The sequence below is a fragment of the Notechis scutatus genome, chromosome 2 (genome assembly GCF_049901735.1).
Source record: "Notechis scutatus isolate UNSWTSFEM ecotype Mainland chromosome 2, rNotScu1.2, whole genome shotgun sequence".
In the NCBI taxonomy this organism is placed as follows: domain Eukaryota; kingdom Metazoa; phylum Chordata; class Lepidosauria; order Squamata; family Elapidae; genus Notechis; species Notechis scutatus.
This window is the reverse complement of record NC_142010.1, coordinates 52079973-52101216: the sequence shown is the minus strand read 5'-3', so window position 1 is coordinate 52101216 and position 21244 is coordinate 52079973. Positions and strand designations below refer to the sequence as shown.

Genomic DNA, 21244 nt, shown 5'->3' with positions numbered 1-21244 from the left:
TAGCACCTACTTCTGTGAAGCGACAGCTGACCCAGAAGTCACAGAGGAGGAAGTAGTAGAGATAGATATACTGTAACAGTGCTTACCTATCCATCCAAGCTGCTCTTTTTTGTGCCTTCTCTGGGGTTCCTGTTCTTGGTTTACTATGTTTGAATTGCAAATACCTGGGCAATCACTATAAATTGCAGAAAAGAGATACTTGAGGAATGCCTCCAGTGATTTGTGGATGCCAAATAAGAACTAACTACCTTTCAATTTATTAAATGTGTATAATGCCATCCATAAGGAAAAAAAGAAACATATTACAAGCACTATAAAATTCCCACTTCTTATTTTAATCATTGCTGCTTCCTTGTCCCCTTTTTTTCTGCAGGGAGAGCCAGGTCCTCCAGGCCAAACTGTGAGTGCCATATTTTTGTTTCCAGTATGTTGTTTTAAACTTTGATTCTCCATATTCCTGATGTACTATTTCATTTCTGGTCTACAGGTTGGTGTGGGACCTGGAGAAGGAGGGCAAAAAGGTGAAAAGGTAATCCTGCTATAAAGTCCCAACGTGGATTGTATTTCATCTTTTATTACCACTTGTTAAGTAAGCAATTCCTACAACACTGAATTTACTTTTACAATTCTTCTGACTAAGCACTCATCCTATCATCCCATCTCAAAACTGACTATAATAGCATTAGCAGAAGCACAGTCTTATACACAGCTGTTTTTGCTTCTTTCAATACACTTTCATCCCACACAATAGCCCACATACTGCCTGCTCTCTTCCGATCAGTTTTGTACATCTTACAGTGTCTTCATCCCCTGACTTTTCTTGAATAAACATTCTAAGAGGGAATACAGATTCAGCCACTGTGTCTAGTTTCTCATTGTCCGTGTATAGCTTGCAATTATTCATGTTAGTATTTTCCTTGCCAAAAACAATATTGGTCTTTAGTGACATTAATTCCCTGATCCACGCCTCTCACTTTTTAGATTATTTGGATTCATTTTCTTGACATGTCTTGTCATTTTTAGTAACTTTGATGACTTAGGTAAAGCCTGGATTTGTTTTGTTACAATTTTTCCTTTTCACCATGATGTCTTCTGTTTTTGGGTAGCTTGATGTAAATGTTATGATGCTTAGAGTGTCATGATTGTTTAATTATGCACAGGGGGCAGTAAAATAGTCAAAATTGGCTAGCAGAGTAAAATAAAATAGAATATGAAGAAAACAAATAGAACAGAATAAAATAAAACATAGAGCAACTGGGTTGTCCTATCGGCTCATTGGTGCCATTTTCTTGCTCCTCTTGTTACTGCCTTGTTATAACCTATTATTTGCTTCAAATTATCTAGATTCATTACAGAACAGTCTTATCTCTATACATAACTAAGTGTACATTTACATCTCCAAGCGCAGACTTCTAATGTTGCCACAAGCATTCCCCATACATTCCTCAGAAATATATTAAATATATTGTTTAAATATATTAAACAACATCATGAAATTAGTCTGGGCTCAATATTGATTGATTTGTTAAGCATTCTATTTATTCTCATACTTGGGAATATGTTTCCTTTCTATAATATACCATTCTTAATCACTTCCAATGAACAAAAATTGTACGTTTTTACATTTCTCAGTGATTTGCTAAAGATCAAAACTATGGTCAGCACTGTCAACAAAAGCTGCACTGCACTTTTGAAATTTTGTTCCTTGTCACTTCATACACTTTAGATCACAATTCTACCATATGCCTTCCCAGACAGCACACTTGATCAATTAATTCCCATGTGGTTTGTCTCTGCTACTTTTATTTTGTATAAGGAAAGAAAAATTACATTCTTCCAATCATCAGGCAAAGTTCCAGACTTCATATATAGATTGCACTAATAACACAGCTACTCCAGAAGCAAAAAAAAAAATCCATATTTTAATCTTTCTCCAATTATATAATCATTTTTCAATATTCTCATGGCATTTATTACTTACTTTGCATCATATCTATCTCAAATACAAATGTTTATAGCATATCAGTTCCTTTCTTCTGGGTATAGCTATCATTCCTATGCAAATCTCTCTAATACCCTTCCCGCATTATTCTACTTCAATTTTATACTAAATTACTTTTAGGATAAAACCTCATCACAATTTTTGAGACTTCTTAGTTAGTCATCTTTCTCCACATGTAAAAAAAATACATTTCCAACCAAACGTTCATGCATTTTAATTATTTTAATGTTAACCATTTCTTGCTCATTTTGATTATATTCTTTGCAAAAGTGTATGCATTTTTATTTATTCATTTATTATTTTAAGTTCAATTTCATCAATTTCATAGCAATGCTAGGCAGCTTGTAAATAAAAAAATTAAAAGACAATAAAATGTATCAAGAAGGAAAAAAAGCCATTTTTCTCTTATCATAATTTCTGGCAGTAATCATTTTCTCATGTGTATTCTTTCTCATCCATAACCCTGTCACCTCATTTTTCTACCAAGCACGTAATATAATTCTTTGTATTCTGTTGCAAGCAGCTTCCTCATCTTCTTTTGCTTCATTCACTACCAATACATTCTGTTTGAGAGATTAAATTATTTTCCTGGAGGACTCTTCCTTCCTCTTCTTGCAATCATTCTATATTCACTTGTTTCTTTCATTTCTTTCTTTTCTTTGCTTACCCATTTTTCCTAAGATCCACTTTTTACATAACCAAAAGATGGCCAACCCCATATTCAAAAATTCTCATCACTATTTCCTTCACTGATTCTCCTGGTCTTCCATCATAACGAATGAGATCAGTCATGCTTTTAGATTTATAGTCATTCATTTGCCATTAATAGACTTGAGAACATATTTGAAACCAACATTTTTCTAAACTACGGTAATTCCTTGTGCCTGGTTCCTTTTACTTTTCTATACTCTTTCATCTCATTCACATCCAAGCATTTGTGTCACCCATAGAATACAGTATATATTCCTCTAGATTATATTTATTCAGAACTCTGCATAATTTTTTCCAAAATTAATCAAAAGTTCTTTCCATACACACTGTTCATTTGAGTATGATGTGTAACTGCTACCAACCATAGATTCCTACTTTCGTGCATATCTATACTAATCTACATGACACCATTTTACCATTTCTCAAATTCTTTTTAATTATTTCATTTATCTTCGCTTCCCTGTAGTGATCAACTTCACAAAATCAGATAACTTTCATTCAGTTTTATTACAAATGGGAGAGAAATATCCCAGTGTGGAGTGACCTTTCCAGCATATCTGGTGTGCTATTCTGAGAAAATATTATTCATTTTCTCAAGCTGGACATTTTTATGTATTCCTATCATAACTCACTTTATGTACCAGTTTTCTGAATCTAAATTAGTTTTGGCATTTTAAAATAATATTTTAATTCTTTCTCTGCACTCCTGCTTAATTTGCGATATTAGGTATTTTTCTTCACCTGCTGAAGGAATTTAATAAAATCTGCCCATTTGTGTAAAAATGCATTTAATGTCATATCTAGTTTGGGCCTCAGAAAAATTGGGATTCTTTACATACCTCAAAATTAGTTTCTGTACTTCAGTTTATAAAAAATAAAACTACTTGTGTGCCAGTTGTCTTTTTCCATTTTAGGGGGAGCCAGGAGACCCTGGAGAGGATGGCATGAAAGGAACAAAAGGAGAAGTTGGTTCACCTGGCCTGCCAGGAGAGAGGGTAAGATTCCAGTTGTTACAGTGCATCTTTCAAGAAGGAAATATGGCGCCTGCTTCAGCTGTTCTAGTCATGCAGTTAAACATGGAGGAAAGGCATATGGGGGCACACTGGCACTTTTAATCCTTCCCTCTTTCTAGCATAAGTCCAGGATTTGAGATGGAGGTAAGCTTTTGAAACAGATAATCTTCTCTGGTATTGAAAGAATTTCTTGTGATTGAAAATAATCATAATCAGGCTTCAAACTCAAATAGGCAGAGTAAGCCCTCTGCTTCTGAAACTCACAGAAAAGAATCCACTCATTAGGAAAGATATGGATATGCTGGTAAGTGTCAATGCGCTCTCGAGGCAGCGCGCGTCACTCTCTCCTGCAGTGAGAATGAAACATGAAGAGCACAAGAAGAAATCATGGCTTGACCAAGTCCTTTGCAGTATAAACAGTAGTAAGGGGAGACGGGAAGAGGTTTTGGGAAGGCTTGTAAGACTACAGTTCAGGAAACTGGTATCAACCATTCCTTTTCTATAAGAGAATTGCAGAGACATCTTTATCCCCTCTCTTCCAGGGAATTGAAGGTCCCAGAGGGGTCCCTGGAGTTCGTGTGAGTCTTTTCCCCCCCCACACTTTTCATATGTTTCAGAAGGGAATGTAATGCTGTAGCTTCCTGTGGGATTACTGAATAACAGAAGGCCCAGTCTGCCTAACCATTTTTTTACTTAGATGGTCTGTCAACTGTCTCATTTTGCAGGGTGACCCTGGAGAACGAGGCCCAGTAGGAGAGAAGGTAAGAGTTCTGATTTTGTCATTTACTAGAAGAGATGATGGAAGAAAAGACACTGGCGAAAGCCATGAAATCCCACCAAATATTTTGATAAAGCTACAAGACCTGATATTTTCATACAGAATTTAGAGAGAAGCTTCAGGTTTTTTTTCTTTCTTAAAAAACAAAACAAAACAAAGTAGCTTCCATTGTTGCAGATAAAAGTGGATGATGTATGAATTATTAAATGGCCCGTCTCCATTGTCTCATGAGCAGTAATGTGTAATTCCCACAGTTCCTACTTGTTTTCTCATTGACTTATTCATTTAATTTTTTCTTCAGGGGGATCGAGGTCCTCCAGGCCTGGATGGTCGGAATGGCATGGATGGAAAACCTGGACAAATAGGCCCTTTAGGCCAAAGAGTAAGTCTGATACTTGGTGTCTTCAGGTATATCAGGACTACAGCTTAGATTTAACAGCTGTTAAGCCACGATGCATTCCTCTTAGCAAAGTCAGCTGTTTATGGGAAGTTGCTGCTAAGTCCAAAAAAGTATTTTGTACTGATAGCAATGCTCACAATAATGGAGTCACACTGTGGATCATCTTGTTCGTTCCAAAATATAAAAATTAATTATCATTGGTCTTTACTGGAGCGTACTAATTGATTTTATATATGCAAGTTTTATTCTCGTGGCATTATTTATTAAGCAGAACAATATAAAGAAAGGATGTCTTAGGTACTACTGTACAAATGTTTATGTAGATTTTATGAGATCATCACTATAGCCATTTGTCACCTAGAAAAAAGGAAGTAAAACAACCTCAACGGCATGAGCGCAAGGCACAATTCAATGCCTGACTCCTGATTGCATCCTTGCTTTATTTGCTTAGGGTGATCCAGGAAAGCAGGGTGACCCTGGTCGAGATGTAAGTATAAAAAAAAAAGAACCACTGACCTCTGACAAGCCTAAATAAGATGAGCGGTTATTTTCCTCTTGTTTAATTGATTTCTGAGTAATCTGCTTAGTTAGCATTCTTTCTTATATTGAGGAGTTGGCACATTTTCTATCCTAGACGACTAAATTTGGCTACCACATATATCTTTAGAAGAGTTTCTATTATCTTTAGAAGAGTTTCTATTCTATTCTGCATATTCACAACAGTCTTTTTTTTTTAAAAAAAAAAACAGGGCTTGCAAGGTAATCGTGGAGAGCAAGGTCCTCCTGGAGCAATTGGCCCACCGGGATCTCCAGGACCGCCTGTAAGTGAAATGGATTAAAAGACTGATGTGCATCCACTGCCCATATGCAACATATGGGGCTGAAAGCCAATATGCATATTTTCCAGTAGGAGCATTTGTTAAGTGGGTGGTCATGTCTGTGTTTATCACCACAGCTGGCCTCTGCTATTGGGTAAATTGCACAGATCTAGTGAATCAACATTCAGTTGACTACAAATAAAGGCAAATTGACTAGCCCACAACTGTATATACTAGTAGTACTGTATACCTCGGCCATAAAATGTTTTTTACTTACTTTATGTATTTTATTTTGTCAAGCGATTATAAGATAATAGGTATAAGTATAAACATAGTTATGAATACATGAAATGGATACATATAAGAAAAATAAAAAGAAACAATAGGACAGGGACGGTAGGCACGTTGGTGAGCTTATGCACGTTCTTGCACTTTCCTTGCTATCTAGACCCATATAGAAATTTAAGACACATATTAGTTAAGTTTTCCATTTCTGCTTTTTAAATTTTAAAAATATTTAGGTTGACAAATGTAGCAAGATTAGTTAATAGAGAGTAATCTTGGGCTAAAGTGATTAATAATTAAATTGTATTCAATGCTGCATTCATGTGATGATTTTGGCAATTGAATTCCCGTCTACCAATTTAGGCTTACAATTTAAAAGGATGCAACACACACACACACACACACACACAAAGAAAATGTGGGATAAGGAAGAAGAAAAATAAAAACTCTGCACCAGTTAAGGTATTAATACTATATAGATTTTATAATGTCTGTGGGTAATTAGCCACATGGAAAGTTGTCTTGTCATCTAGAATTCAACAAAGTTGTAGAGAAAGAAAAGTCCAAAATGGCTGCACTGTCAACCAGATTAGTAAGATCTGTTTTCTGTTTTGTGGTCCCATGGAACAGCTGCTGGGTGAGAGTTTTGCAGAAAGACAGAACCTGATAAAGCTGACTTGTCAACAAGAATCTAACTGAATTTCTCTTCACTTGAGTTTACTTCACTAACCCTTGGTTGCAACAAAGTCATATATTCTGTATGGATTCATCCCTCCTGTGTGTTCCTTGCTCCCTGTGCAATTCTACAGGCTTGTTGCTGTCAAGCTGGTGAAAGCTCTCTTAGCTGGCTGATTTCCTATATTTCTTTTCCAGGGCAAATCTGGTGAAGATGGCAAACCTGGGCTGAATGGGAGGAATGTGAGTTTGGGATCTGATTCCTCTGACCTGCTAGAAGTGGGGCTTCAGGTCTGACTGGCAAGGCCTGTATTGGGGTGGGAACAAAGGGAATAAAGGGAATTATTAAAAATGTGCTATTTTCTTTCATTCTTCTAATAGTAAGGAGTATCACAGCATATGCTTCTAAACTAATCTGAAATACAAATGTGAATAACATGTTTACTTTCCAGGGAGAAGATGGGATCTCGGGAGAAGATGGGAGAAAGGTATTTCTTCTTACATACTTCCAGTATTTCAGCCAAACTTCTATCTCTTAACTAGAGATTAGAACCAAATTCCTTAAGAAAGGTCCCTGATCGCTTCCCTATTTTACTAATAGATTTGGGCTATGTTTAAATTTAGAAAATGCCATCAGAGGCACCATCTATATTTCTTGTTTTTCCAAGAGCAATATACCAATCCAAATAAGCCTTTCTCTGGGAAAACTGTTCTTAATTCCACCGCCACCCAAAAAGAAAATAGGAATATTCTTTAGAAATGCCAGTCTCAATTTCATTCCCTGTCTCACTTCATTTTCCTTCCAACATTGAGCCAACATTTTACACTTGGCATATTCAGTCTTTGTTGCCCTTTCCTAAAAATAAATAAATATTTTTGTAAGTGTTGAGCAGGCCAAGAAATTAGCTTAGGTACCAGTCTAGAGACATAGGAGAATAATTCTTTTGCCAGCCAAGAACCAGCAAACCTAAGAGAGACCTAATTTTGCTCTCTGTCACAGCTTAAGTTGAATAGCAGATCATTGTAGATGATTTCTTCATAAGTGGTCATTAGAAGACAAGAGTCATTAGGAAGTGTTCTATTAGGCAATGAAACATTAAGGAATTCGCTCAGCAACATCTACGTTAAACCATTTTGGCTCTCAGCAGTATCCAGAAAGTAGTCCATTTTATTGATTTCCATCTCATTAGAGGAGTGTAACAGAAAAGTCCTCTCATATTCCTTTAAGGCCATAGTTCCCCTATAGCAGGGGTGTCAAACTCATGGCCCGTGGGCTGGATGCATCACGTGCTGGCCACCCCCGGTTTAGCAAAGGGGAAAAAAGTCACATTATATCACATGATGATGTTGAATGTGGTGAGTTTGACACCCATGTCCTATAGGGTTAGGTGACTATCCTTGAATGGTGGTAAAATTCAATGTGATGGATGTTTTAGGATCCAAGAAAACTTTGCTATTTATCTATAAGAACATGCCAGGATGCATACAAATACCATTCTGGGTTTTTTTTATGTGTTTAGGGAGAGAAAGGCGAATCTGGGACACCTGGCAAAGAAGTAAGTACTTTTCCATAATAATGAGTTTTCTTCACAAGTTTGTTTTTGCCATTATTGTGTGTGTGTGTGTGTGTATACAGCTGCCCTACATAAGAGGTACTACAGACAAAATCAGTAAGATACTACACAGGCATCATATCAAGACTGCCTTCAAAACAGACAGAAATATAGCAGCCATCCTAAGAAACCCCAAAGATAAAATTGACCTGGAAAACCAAGGCATATACGAAGTCCCCTGTGCATCATGCCCGGCCACATACATCGGACCGACCAATAGAAGAATAAGTACTCACCTGGATGAACACAAAAAGGCAGTAAAAAAGCTGGAACACACTTCCTCATTTGTCCAACACATGAAAGCCACAGGTCATAGCATCAACTTCAATGGCACCAAAACCCTAGCCACTATAGAAAACCCCAGCTACAGAATTATCAGAGAAGCCATAGAGATTGAAAAAAAGACCTGAAAGCATGAATAGAAGAGATGACTCCACCAGACTGTCAATTATCTGGAAGCCTGCACTCACAAACAAAAAAATCTCCACACCACAAGCCAAGCAAACACCTGGGCACAAACAGACACCCCCCCGCCCCGATACCTCCAGCTCAAACACACCCCAACCAGGCACCCAGATGAAACCTAGCTTCCTAATAAATGATAGCCATCCGTTTACTCGAAGCCAAGCTGCACTAAAAGCCTCCAATACAGGAAACACAATGTTGCCAGCCAATCAAGACAAAAAAATGCTACAAAACAGACAGAAGATATTAGAAACACCAATCAAGCAGAACACAGCAAACTCCAAGACCAATAAACACAGAACAAGACTCCCAACCAATCAGGATGAAGAAAAAACCATTCTAACACAGCAGTAGGCTAGCACCAAATTTAAAACAGAAATGGCTGTGAAAGCCTGACTCACAGACGAGCACTATACATCACTATACACTGATGATGGCAGATGAGATTCTGCCGAAACGTTGCTACAACTTTAAAAGCATAACTATAATGACATGGGAAAATACCCGAACAAAGCTGAATACCATACATATAGATAACCATGAAAACTTAAGAAAACATATATATGTATATGTATATATACATACATACATACATACATACATACTGTTTCACAGTAAAACATGGAGGTTTGTGCGCACAGAAAATGCTATGCATGCAGAGAACCGTGCTAGATTCTGATATAATTCTCCTGTAAGTTGGGAGAGATTTAGGAAGAGATTGGGAAGATTGCTTCTTCCCAATCTGTGAGAATTGACACATGGGTGAAGTTTAGGCTAAAAAAATCTCTGGTCAACTTGCCTAGTCTATAAATTGTTCTTTCACGCAAACATTTTAGAAAAAGAGAATTAGATTTAAGGTATAGGGCTTTATAAAGTCATAAGTATATAGGCTACCAAGAAAAGAAAAACGGGTAATATTCAGAAACATGGGTGTGGGGAGACCTCTAGCAAGTTATTAGAGCCCACAAATTCTCTGCAGAGAAGAATTTACAACGAAGTCCTTGATGTCTCCTGTTAAAAGGAGAAAACAAGGTTGGATAAGATCCTTGGCTCAGATTCTGCAAAGCTGTTGCCAGTTTTAAAAAGGCCACAGGAAAGCTCCCTACACACGATATCTAACTGTATTTGTCTCTCTTTTTTTTTGACAGGGTCCTGAGGGTGTTAAAGGAGAGAGAGGAACAAGTGGGTCTCCAGGGCCTCCAGGACCATCAGGTGTTCCCGGCATGCCTGGACAAGTTGGTCCACCAGGCCAGGTAATTTCCTCCTCCTGCAGAATCTACAATAGGAAAATATAAATTACAATAGATCATATTTATATAGTGAAGGGCAGTTATAAAATATGCCTCATATTCATGTTTAACCGAGCTTTTAAACTAAGCTTCCTAGCAAAAACTAGTTTGAAGATGGATAAAGGCTGAAATTCATTATGGGGAGTGTGTGCATGAATATGCAAAAAGGAAAGAAAAACACAGAACTGAAATTGAAAAGCCAGTGAGAGAAGTTGAAGCAACAGAAAGTAAAAAAAGACTTTGGAGCAGAATAATTTGCATCTACATGCACACATATATAAGCAAAGAAAAACATAAACCTTTTAAGTATGCATTTTAACATTTATGTTTAGAATCATATTTATATAGTGAAGGACAGTGTATTAAAATATTGCTCATAGTAATTAGTATATTGAATAAACCTATTTTTTCATTTAGAGCTTTTCAAACCTTTTTATTGCTGAATTAGATTTTTTTAAGCACAGCAATTTTCTACATTGTTAATATCACTAATCCGCTAGAAGAAGTTACCTTTGAAGTGTTCTGCAACAGCAAGCTTATCACACAAGAACAGGAAATGGATGAATGCTTATATTGTATCAATATTTATTTATTAGGAAAAAGTGGCAATAAGCCAACAAGCTGGATTTGGAATAAAAAATAGTTAGATCTTTGATCAAAGTTCTCCCCAATATTTTCAAAAACTTTCAATCAGACTAATTAATTGGGCATTGCCAATGAAGATGATAATGAATACAAATATATTTTACAGCAATATAATTTATCAAATTTGTAGTTAATATGATGCAGTTTAAATAGATTGTAATCCCATCCCTTTTCTTCATGATCAGTTCCTGTGAACTTGGTATGAAAATAATTATATGCCCCTCCCAAAAAAATATATATCATTAGATCTCATGGGAATCAATCAAAATCTCATTATCTTTTCAAGAGAACCATTTGTAATTAATGAAATAATTTTTGTGAGAATTAATAGTAAATAAATGTGCATTGCATGAAACAGGGAGAATTTAGATTTCCAGAAATCAGTTTGAAACAATTCTTGGTGAATTTTGCTTTGGTTTTGCCAAAGGATTTCTTTGAAATGCTCATACAGAATGTTTATTTAAAGTGTTCCTGGTATTGCTCATGTGGTTTGTTATTATCTTGAGTTTTCTATTCCTGCTTAGTGGCTATTTAGCAAACATGTTGGTTGGTCTCAATAGGATAAGTATCTCTTTCTAGTTCTCTAATAATACATTTTGCTATTTTCAGAGCTTGCCCGGCCTCCCTGGAATATCAGGCCCCAAGGTAAGCAAAAATCTACTACACATTGTATCACATCAGTAGAATTGTAAAAAACAAAACAAAAACCAAAGTGCACCTCATAAATTCAGTCTGGACTATGCCAAAATCTGTTTAACATTCAACAAAATTAAAACAATTTACTTCAATTTTTTGTGGCAATACCTACAATAGAAATTACAAAATAAATATTGATAGTTGCTTATTATTTATTTCAGTTCATAAGACTGTTCATCTTTATCTCAGCAAATAACAGATAAAAACATAAAACAATAATATCACCATAAATGCAAATTAGTAACCAGATCAAAATATATAGAAGTATCAATGCAAGCATCTTGCAGATTGGACCACATTTCCAACCCTAATATGTATCTATTTTTTATAAATCTAGATTGAATTATAGATGGTATTACCATACTTGCAGATAAACTGAGAATTTTAGGTCTCAAAATAACCCCCCAAATAGGGTTCCGCTTATTCATAATGATATACAAAAAGGAATACTTTTTAAAAGCACCTGTATATACTCATGGATAAGCCAAAACAAAATATCATGAAAAACATGCTACTGTGAGTAAGCCAATTGTGAAATTTTTAAATGAAATCTGTTCTTGAAAAGATTATTTATTGATGCAAAATATTAAAATAAATGAATTTTTTCAGAATATATTGACAAAAAAACCTTGAGGGTTGACAAAAAAACCTTTATCCATGGGTGGGACATTTTTCCATGGAATTTTGGTTAAAAATTTGAGGATTGTCTTATGCCTGGATGGACTCATTAAAGAATGTACAGTATATGGTACTTTTTGTGAATTCCTGAAAAACTTGAATATTTTAGCATCCACATTAAGCAGATATATTGATCTATACCTTTCACATCTTGGGAGGTCTTCCTCAATCTTTAATATCTTCAAGAGCAGAACTGAATTTCTTTGTAATTGTCAGCTCAGTGACTCCTCATCCTATTCTGTTTCAGGGAGACAGAGGAGAACCTGGATTCAAAGGAGAGCAGGTAGGCATTTCTCCCCAGGAATTTAACAATTCAAAATCAATTATTTCTAGAGCTTTGAAACTCATTATGGAGGATTTCATGACACAAAATTTGGTCTAATAGGAATCCCATTTTATTAACTATGAATATGACTTTTACTGAGCCCATCTCTCCTTTCTTTTAATTATTTAATAATGAGATTTTCAGTGAGGTTTGATAGAACCTAAAGCACAGTAGAATCAGGTAATATTGTGTGGCACAATTATTAGCAGAACAATGGCCACTGATATGAATCATCCACTGTTTATGCCAGGTGTACCCTGCATTTGGAAAGCTCCCCGAGTTATCATCCAACATAGCAATCCATATATTAGTAATTCATACAGTATGCCAGAGATCTCTGCATTTGTGCATTCCAGTGGTTGGTTTCTGATCTGTTTTATCACTATGATGAAAAAGACCTTGGAAGACAACAATTCTGGAGTGTAACCCAATGATTAATTTGGAAATTGCTGTAACAGTAATAGCATACTGAAACTTTCCATAAGAAATTAGTCAAATGATTTACTTCACCCCTGCCATCAATAAAAAGGACTGACAAGATACTGTAGAAGATTTTCTAAAACACTGTGGATGGTGTCCTTGCCTCTTGGATCTCTGATCTCTGTTTCTAATCTGAGAAAACATCTGCCTTTCTACTGTCCTTTAACTCTGATTGCCAAGGTTCTGCTTCTGAAGTGTATAGTCTATGACAAAATCCAGATGTACACCCTGTCATTTGGACTATTTTCATTCTAATTTTTTATTTTAACTTTCCTTCAGGGGAGAAATGGTGAACCTGGGCCACGTGGTGAACCCGGGACAGCATCAGTGAGTGAGCAAACGTATTATTTCAATTTTTCATCTTGAAAGCCTAGGAAGGAAAATTTACTCCTGTAAAAGTTTATTAATCAATCAATTTTATTACAGTCATAGACCAGCTTTCCCTGTGAAAATTTAAACTGAGAAGAATGAATAATTTTATTCTGGGAACATGGCTTGGATCATGGATAAAAATATTCCTACTACTGAATGTTTGGTCAGGATTTTATTAAAATATTTAAGGGATTTATAAGACAGGTAAATTATTGAATAAAAAGTTGTTGGAGTAACAGAGCTATCAGAGTTTGCTAATCAGGAGTGTTATTTCTCAAGAACATGGGCATGACATTAAAATGATCTCTTAAATTTGGACTGAGTACAAGGAAAGATCCTAGCCTACATTAGGCAATTGCCATCTGATTCCATTATGTTTGATGTTTATTTCCGATGGTCTATTTTAATTTAATTTTATTTTTTGCTCATGGATCCCCATTTCTGTTTGTCTAGAATGTTGAACGTGCCCTAGAAGCACATGGTATTAAGGTAGGAATTCAGTTTACATCCTCCATCTTATTTCTGTACTGTACATATCACTGTCCCTCCCTCAGAACTCCAAGCTGGCTCTGTAAGTGAACATCTAGAAAGAGATTTGCTTCCAGCCTAATATATATGTATAAATGACCACTTGAACAAGTTGTTTTGGAATTCTGATAGCCAAAGTAACATAACATATATAGAGTTTAAAGTAAAGTATGAGAGTCTTTATGTCTGAGCTAAATTCCCTCAGTGCCATAATGACATCGAATTGAGTTGGAGCCATCATTCTCTCTCATTTTTAAATAAGTTCAAGGAACGTTAGTTTATAAATGTTTGCATTTTAGATTGTGTTCAGTGATTCTTCTTTACTTCCTCATAGATTTCCCTACTTCGAGAGATCACTGGTGCTTATGACGGCAGCTCAGATCAGCTACTACCTGTCCCTGACCGCCGGAGAGGACTGAAGGGTGAGAGAGGAGAGCCAGGAGACAGAGGGCCACCAGGGAAGGAGGTAAGTTTGGTTTTAATACAAAATATTAGGTTTGAGTGTTTTAATACATATATTTATTTATTTATTGTATTTATTTTATACTTGTTTAAGTTAATACTATAGTTATACTTAGTTTGAAGACGGGAAAGTTCTTCACACATATATAAACAAAACTCTAAACTCTATACATAATATTTTCTTGAATACTGTGTCCTGAACCCAAATACCATAGTGATGATGTAGACGAATGGATTCAACATTGATTAATGCTTATATATTAGTATTCCTATAGTATTATTTAGAAAAAGTTCATTAAAAGTGGGGCAGAGACCCCAGGCAACCAATCCACTACTTTCCTAAATGTCTAAATTCTGTGATAAAAGGCCAGTTTTCAATTGAGGCTCTCAGATATGAATTGCAATGTTTGAAGAATAAAATATAAAATAGTAAGTTGCAGTACAGCAGACCTGGGTGACTTCTGTGAAGTTGTAACTCAGCTTCTGTGGAAGGCAGCAAAGTTTTCTCACAAAGATGGGTGTGCCTGAAAGTTTCCATGGCTTGGGTAAATGTTAAGAAATAGGAAAATCAAACTTTTAGTATTTGTTGCATCCCAGCAGCTAGTTTCCCATAGATGCTGCTTAACCCTTTTTATTGCAGGGGGGGGAGGATGTAAATGTTGCTGCACATAATAACTAAATACTTTCCCTTTTATCTCTGAATAAGATTTTTTTTGCAATTTCTTGTTAATCACCCTTTGGTAAATAGAAAATATAGCCAACATTTACCTGGTAAGGAAATAATTCATAGTGCTTTCAGTTTTCAAAATTAATGGCCTTCAGCTGCTTCTCACTCATAGGTCAAGAATGATTTGAAGATTTTAATACATATAGTTTGAGCCTTCAATTACCAGCTGCTGATTTTGTAGACAAGTTTCCAGGATCTGCAATAAAGCAGCCTTTAAAAAAAAAAAAAAGCTATGTCCTTGAATTTCTGCCTAACAAGCTTTCTATTCCAGAATCTGCCTAAGTAAAAGCCTGACTATTCCTTGTAGGGTCTCACAGGCTTTCCTGGGGAAAGAGGAGCAAAAGGAGATAAAGGGAATGAAGGACCACAAGGACCACCAGGACATGCCATTGGAGAGCCGGGGCCAAGAGGAACCCCTGGCCAACCAGGGGAGCCCGGGAAACCTGGAATTCCAGGGCTGCCAGGCCGGGCAGGAGAACTTGGAGAAGCAGGGAGGACTGGAGAGAAAGTAAGCAGAAGTATGAGCCCTGACTGAAAAGCTAAAAAAAAAATCAACAGGAGCAGTGAAATAGTCTTGACTTATTCTTTGTGTGAATGTATGCTTTTTTTATTTTATACATTTTGACAAGCTTGGCTTTAGAGCAGGGGTTCCCACATGTGGCAGCTTTAAGACTTGTGGGCTTCAATTCCCAGCATAGCTGGCTGGAGAATTCTGGGAATTGAAGTCCACAAGTCTTAAAGCTGCCACGTTTGAGAACCCCTGCTTTAGAGGGAACCTCTTAAATGGGATTGTTTATTATAAAACATGTCTGAATATTTATTTATTCATTGCAGAACCTGCATGTATTTATTTATGTCACTATAAAGTTCTGCAACTGACAGAAACAAAACAGTATACATAATAACAGTAAAACCATTTAAAGTGCCTCTAATACATAGCTGGCTGGAGAATTCTGGGAGTTGAAATCCACGAGTCTTAAAGTTGCCAAGTTTGGAGACCTCTGCTCTAATAGTTTTCCACTACAGTGGAGAAACAAAATCATACAATAACCTCATGATTTTTTCCCCCAAAAAAGAATTCATTTTACATTTCTAAACTTAAACTGAGATTAGAAGATGTTAGAAGTCATGCGACTATATTGATTATCTCTCTTTAAAATGTTATTTTCATATTTCAGGGTGACAGAGGTGATCAAGGTGCAAAAGGAGAACACGTGAGTAGGAGTAAAAAGTCCTTTTGGAGTAGGGGTAAAGCTCAGCTCCATGTGACTTTATAGGCCCAAGTAATTGTTTTGGCAACGGTATAAAATTGGTTTGCTATTGTCTTCTCCTATGATATTTTTAGATTCTCCTATCTAATGCCTAGTAGGAGGTTCAAGCAAAGTAAGATGCCAGGGATGTTTGCGTGCTTTGTACTTTGCTAAGTCCTGGGATTGCACAGACAGGGCCATCTTCTGCTTTTATGGGAAATCTATCAATCCCACCCAAAGATATGAATGCCAGGCTGCATAGCAGGTCCCCCTGGCTCAATAGAAAGCCTATGCAGAAATGGTGGTTTGAGAGTAAGTCCTTCTAGGATCTGTCACGGTTACCAGCCTTATAGCTAATTCCAGCAGCTGGAATTAAAGCTCTACAAGTACATACACATGGCCAAGAGAGTACTTATATCAACCCCCACCAAAGTTCCCCTGGAAGCAGTTTTGCATCTTACTTCTACCCTGTGTTCTTGACTAGACTGACCAGCTGCAGCTCAGGGTTAATTATGTAGAATATTATTTTCTGTGTTTCATTGACCTGAGTCATTCTTCACGTCTCCCCTTTCATCTTCAGAAGAACTTTATGAATAAATATACACACACAGTGATCTCCTGTCTGTTGCTATCAATGCTGGCAACTCCACATGCAAATGCACGCACGATGTTTGCCTGGCTCTTTGTGCTGGCAACTTGGTGCATACCTTCATTCACTCACTCTTGAACCTTGATTAATGGGTGTTGCATCCACCATTGTTACCTGCAGTTAAACCATGAAATTGTGTTTTCTAGTGATCTCTTTAGATATGCAAACTTAAACTTTCTTGAAATGGAACAGTGTAGAGAACTTTGGAACATTCTATTCCTGCTTTAGATCATGTTGCTCCCAGTGTTCCAGACATCATGTTCTAGGCAGAGATACTTCATTTAAAAGTTCATGTGATACCAACAAGTTTTTTAAAAAATTGAGTGAGCAATCAGTGGGAAAAGGAATTGCATATATGTTTGTAGGTCTGCTATGTGTCTGCTCTGTATTACCCCCCATTTAGTTTTCACACAGATTCCCACACAGGTGTTTATAGTTAAATTTCAAGTAATCACAGTCCCCTCCATATGTCTTCCCACACATGTGTGTATATGTCCAAATTGACATATACATATAAATTGACATTTAGAGCCCTGCTCAAAGCACTGTTTCTTTGAGGAAATTGGAAGCTGTGAAGATCCTCCTACCATTGCTTTTCTAATCTAAAATCCATTGATATAGCAACTACTTGCCTTGCATCTTTTCTGTTGTTTTTTTAAGGTGCCTAGATTCTGTTACAGTTTTTTGTAAGTAGTTAGTTTGAAAAAGAACTCATGATCTCTGATCTTTTCTCTTTAAAATCAACACAGAAAGTTTGCAGCTGCAACCTTTGGAGAGGCAAAAGAGAAGTGACCTCTAGCAATGGTGCATTTTGTTGTTTTTTATCTGGTGTTTCTTGTCCACAGGGTAGAGATGGTCCACCAGGTCCTCCAGGCCCACCAGGACCCAAGGTCTGTTGGATTTAAAATAAGTTGGCTACCAAATTACAAAAGATTAAGAAGTTAATTTTTTGATCTTTAAGAATAAGACTACATGACCTACTATATTTTCCAATCCTTATATTTTGTAATATAAGACATGATAGCAGTGTTCTGATATCTCAGGGGCTGCCACAAGAAAGAGGGAGTCAAGCTCTTCTCCAAAGCACCTGAGGGCAGGACAAGAAGCCATGGGTGGAAACTAATGAAGGAGAGAAGCAACTTAGAACTAAGAGAAAATTTCCTGGCAATTAGAACAAAACATCAGTGGAACAACAGAATTTGTGAATGCTCCAACACTGGAAGTTTTTAAAAAACACTTTAAAGTTTTTAGTTACTGTATATGTATGTGAAGCCCTTGGTTTATGATAAGCATGCGCTTTCTGTGGGAGAGTTCAAATGTCATTAAATCTGAGAGGTTCTGTAGCTGTGTTGAGAATGTGACTTTTGTTGATAATATTGTGGTCACAAACAGGAATCTATAGAAGTTTGTATGAGAGAGAGGCAGAGGCTGTCAAACTGATGACAAGACTGACATATTTATGTGCTTTCAGGTAGATTTAACAGTAGAAGGGAGCCTCTCTGGAATTCTTGGGGAACGTGGACCTACAGGACCCAAGGGAAGCAAGGTTGGTGAATCCCACCCACCCCCGCCCCCGTTATTTTTTTCAGTCGAATTATCTTCCTATGTGGTGTGCATTTTGATTGGGAAGCATCATTTGTTTAGTCTATAGCAGTGGTCCCCAACCTTTTTTGTACCAGGGACCGGTTTCAAGCAGAAACATTTTTTCAGGACCGGGGGAGAATCCGAGTTTGGTAGTTTGCTTGCAGACGTTTCATTACCTGACTAGGTAACATCTGATGTTGTTACCTAGTCGGGTAATAAAACGTCTGCCAGCAAACCACCAAGTTCAGGGAGCGCCTCGGCCCTGCCTCCCTCAGCCCCATCCCTCAGGTGTCTCCCTCCCTCCCTCCCTCAGGTGTCTGCCTCGTTCCTCTCTCAGTCACTCTATCGCTCCTCCAGCAGCCCAAGAAGCCGGGGGTGGCTTTTCCTGTCGCCACAGCTTCCCGAAGCGCCCTTTCACCCCACCCGCCCGCCCGCCCGCTCGCGTTCAATCCACAGTGCTCCGTTCTACCTGCCTGCCTGCCTGCCTTCTTCGTTTGAGCAGCTTCGGCTGATAAAAAGAGGCGAATAGTTATTATTCTCAGCGAAGCTGCTCCTAAACAACCAGACAGGCAGGCAGGCAGGCAGAACGGAGCACTGTGGATTGAACCGCGAGCGGGCGGGCGGGCGGGTGGGGTGAACGGGCGCTCGGGAAGCTGTGGCGACAGGAAAGCCACCCCCGGCTTCTTTGAAGCAGTTTCTTCCTGGGCTGATGGAGGAGCGAGAAAGCGACTGAGAGAGCTGAGCCAGAGAGCAGGACAGGCTTCGGTTGCTTCCTCCCTCCCTTCTTTCATTTGTGTCCTTGATCCCCGATCCCAGCAGCATTCACCGAAGGCGAAGAAAGCCGCCATTTTTTTTATTTTTTTCTTTGCGGCCCGGTAAAGAGTGCTCCACGGCCCGGCACCGGTCCGCGGCCCGGTGGTTGGGGACCCCTGGTCTATAGGATTGCAATGGAAGGATTCAACATTTATGTGATCTTGCAATTATATACCACCTTCTTTATACTGATTGTTTCCTAGTATGATTTGATTGTGTCAGCTTCTGTTGGGTACTGGATACTTTTTACAACAAACCATGTTACTCACAAATAAAGATGTGTGAAGTTAAGGTTTATTGCAGTTCTTCTGATCACGATCAGTCACAACAAACAGAACTTATTTGTACTCTATGACTATCATTAAGTGTTGTACCTTATGATTCTTGATGAATGTATCTTTTCTTTTTATGTACACTGAGAGTATATGCATCAAGACAAATTCCTTGTGTGTCCAATCACACTTGGCCAATAAAGAATTCTATTCTATTCTATTCTATTCTATTCTATTCTATTCTATTCTATTCTATTCTATTCTATTCTATTCTATTCTATTCTATTCTATTTGCTAGTTTTGTTTTAAAATTTTGTTTTAAAAAGTTGTACTTTTAACAAGAGATATTCTGGTCTCTTCTGTGAGCAAAAATTCTTTCAATCTTGAAGTGAGGACCACAAGTCAGAAAATGTAAATGGTTTATTAACATGGTGTCCCAGCTACTGAGAGTCTGTTGATGATTGTTTTGATAGCAGGACATTTTCCCCGTTTTTTTTTTTTGTTTTAGTAAAGCCGTTGTACTTTAAGGCTTGGAGGTAATCATTCCCTTTTTTTAATTCTTGCACAGGGAGACCCAGGAGAAGATGGTGCAAAGGGCTCCAGAGGCGATAAGGTCTGAATGTAGTAAGTTTCTCCTCTCTGCTCTTCTCCAGCTGTCCTTGTGTCTGTTCTGTGCCTCCACTTGTGAGAGGGAATTCTTCTTTCCTGCAAGTGTTTGATGTGCTTTAATATTATTTTATCTCTGTCTCTTTCATTGTCTTAACGAATAATTCAGCAGCCCCAAGGGGTCTTTTATTCCCAAAGGTGAATAAAAACACACATGCTGTGGCTCAGAAGTTCAGCCTATTTGAAACCCAAATAGCTTGCTTCCACCGGGTTTCAGCCAGGGTGTTATGGCAAGGCTGGTGCAACTTGTCCCTTTTTCTCTTTCTTCTTCTCATGGCCTGTTCACTAAGCCACCTACCAATCTTCCCAGTGCTTTGCTTTCCTTGTTCCCAGTTAACAATTGCTATGTATTAACTATTGCCCTTGAATTAACTGTGCTATATCTGACTAACCTGACTAACCTCCCCACTATCTCATTCAATGATTTGCAGAGCTCTAATTTTTCACCATCAGAGCAATGGTGCAGTAAGAATGAGATAGCTTTGTCCACTAAGATTACTGATCTCCTTTGATTGTATTACCATTTCTATTAGTGACCATGGATTTTCTGCAAGAATCTTTTGCTATTGGTTTGCATTATATTACATTTCTTTTGGAGCTGAGACTGAAAATTTTGTGGGGTTTTTTGTCTGTTTGTTTATAATTACAGACCAATTTTCTGTAATCAGACTAGAAACTATGTATTGGCTTCATTTCTGTCTGAAACATTTAAAATGGTTGTCAAGATATTGATGAAGGAGTCAAGGAAGAGTTGGGTTTTTGTGGCAAAACTCACAGGAAGAGGGATAATGACATTATTCACAATCACTTATTAAATTTTATGGTTGTCAATAGTATTGTTTACCTGTTGCTTGTATGTCTTCCAGATTCACAATTGCTTAAGTTGGGCAACCATAAACACTTCATAAATAAACAATCACATCATGGAAGTAGCCTCCTTTTATTTTATTTTTTAAATTATACTGGGTTTTTATTTTATTCTTTGTGCTATTTTGCATTTAAGAAACACTAAGGAAGAAATTATAGTAAAGGATAATATACTAATAGA

At 37.3% G+C, this 21244-nt stretch overlaps 1 protein-coding gene across 1 annotated transcript in view; it reads left to right on the top strand.

The window, feature by feature from the left end:
- The window catches only part of COL7A1 (collagen type VII alpha 1 chain), a 133585-nt gene that overhangs the window by 67835 nt on the left and 44506 nt on the right, over window positions 1–21244 (top strand). The window contains exons 59-80 of the mRNA XM_087954709.1: window positions 374–400; window positions 488–529; window positions 3628–3708; window positions 4269–4304; window positions 4452–4487; window positions 4806–4886; window positions 5356–5391; window positions 5654–5725; window positions 6881–6925; window positions 7135–7170; window positions 8203–8238; window positions 9909–10013; window positions 11304–11339; window positions 12316–12351; window positions 13153–13200; window positions 13699–13734; window positions 14108–14239; window positions 15270–15470; window positions 16141–16176; window positions 17707–17751; window positions 18333–18407; window positions 20099–20143. Of these exons, the coding sequence (XP_087810835.1) occupies window positions 374–400; window positions 488–529; window positions 3628–3708; window positions 4269–4304; window positions 4452–4487; window positions 4806–4886; window positions 5356–5391; window positions 5654–5725; window positions 6881–6925; window positions 7135–7170; window positions 8203–8238; window positions 9909–10013; window positions 11304–11339; window positions 12316–12351; window positions 13153–13200; window positions 13699–13734; window positions 14108–14239; window positions 15270–15470; window positions 16141–16176; window positions 17707–17751; window positions 18333–18407; window positions 20099–20143 (1323 nt within the window). The remainder of the gene's footprint in view (window positions 1–373; window positions 401–487; window positions 530–3627; window positions 3709–4268; window positions 4305–4451; window positions 4488–4805; window positions 4887–5355; window positions 5392–5653; window positions 5726–6880; window positions 6926–7134; window positions 7171–8202; window positions 8239–9908; window positions 10014–11303; window positions 11340–12315; window positions 12352–13152; window positions 13201–13698; window positions 13735–14107; window positions 14240–15269; window positions 15471–16140; window positions 16177–17706; window positions 17752–18332; window positions 18408–20098; window positions 20144–21244) is intronic.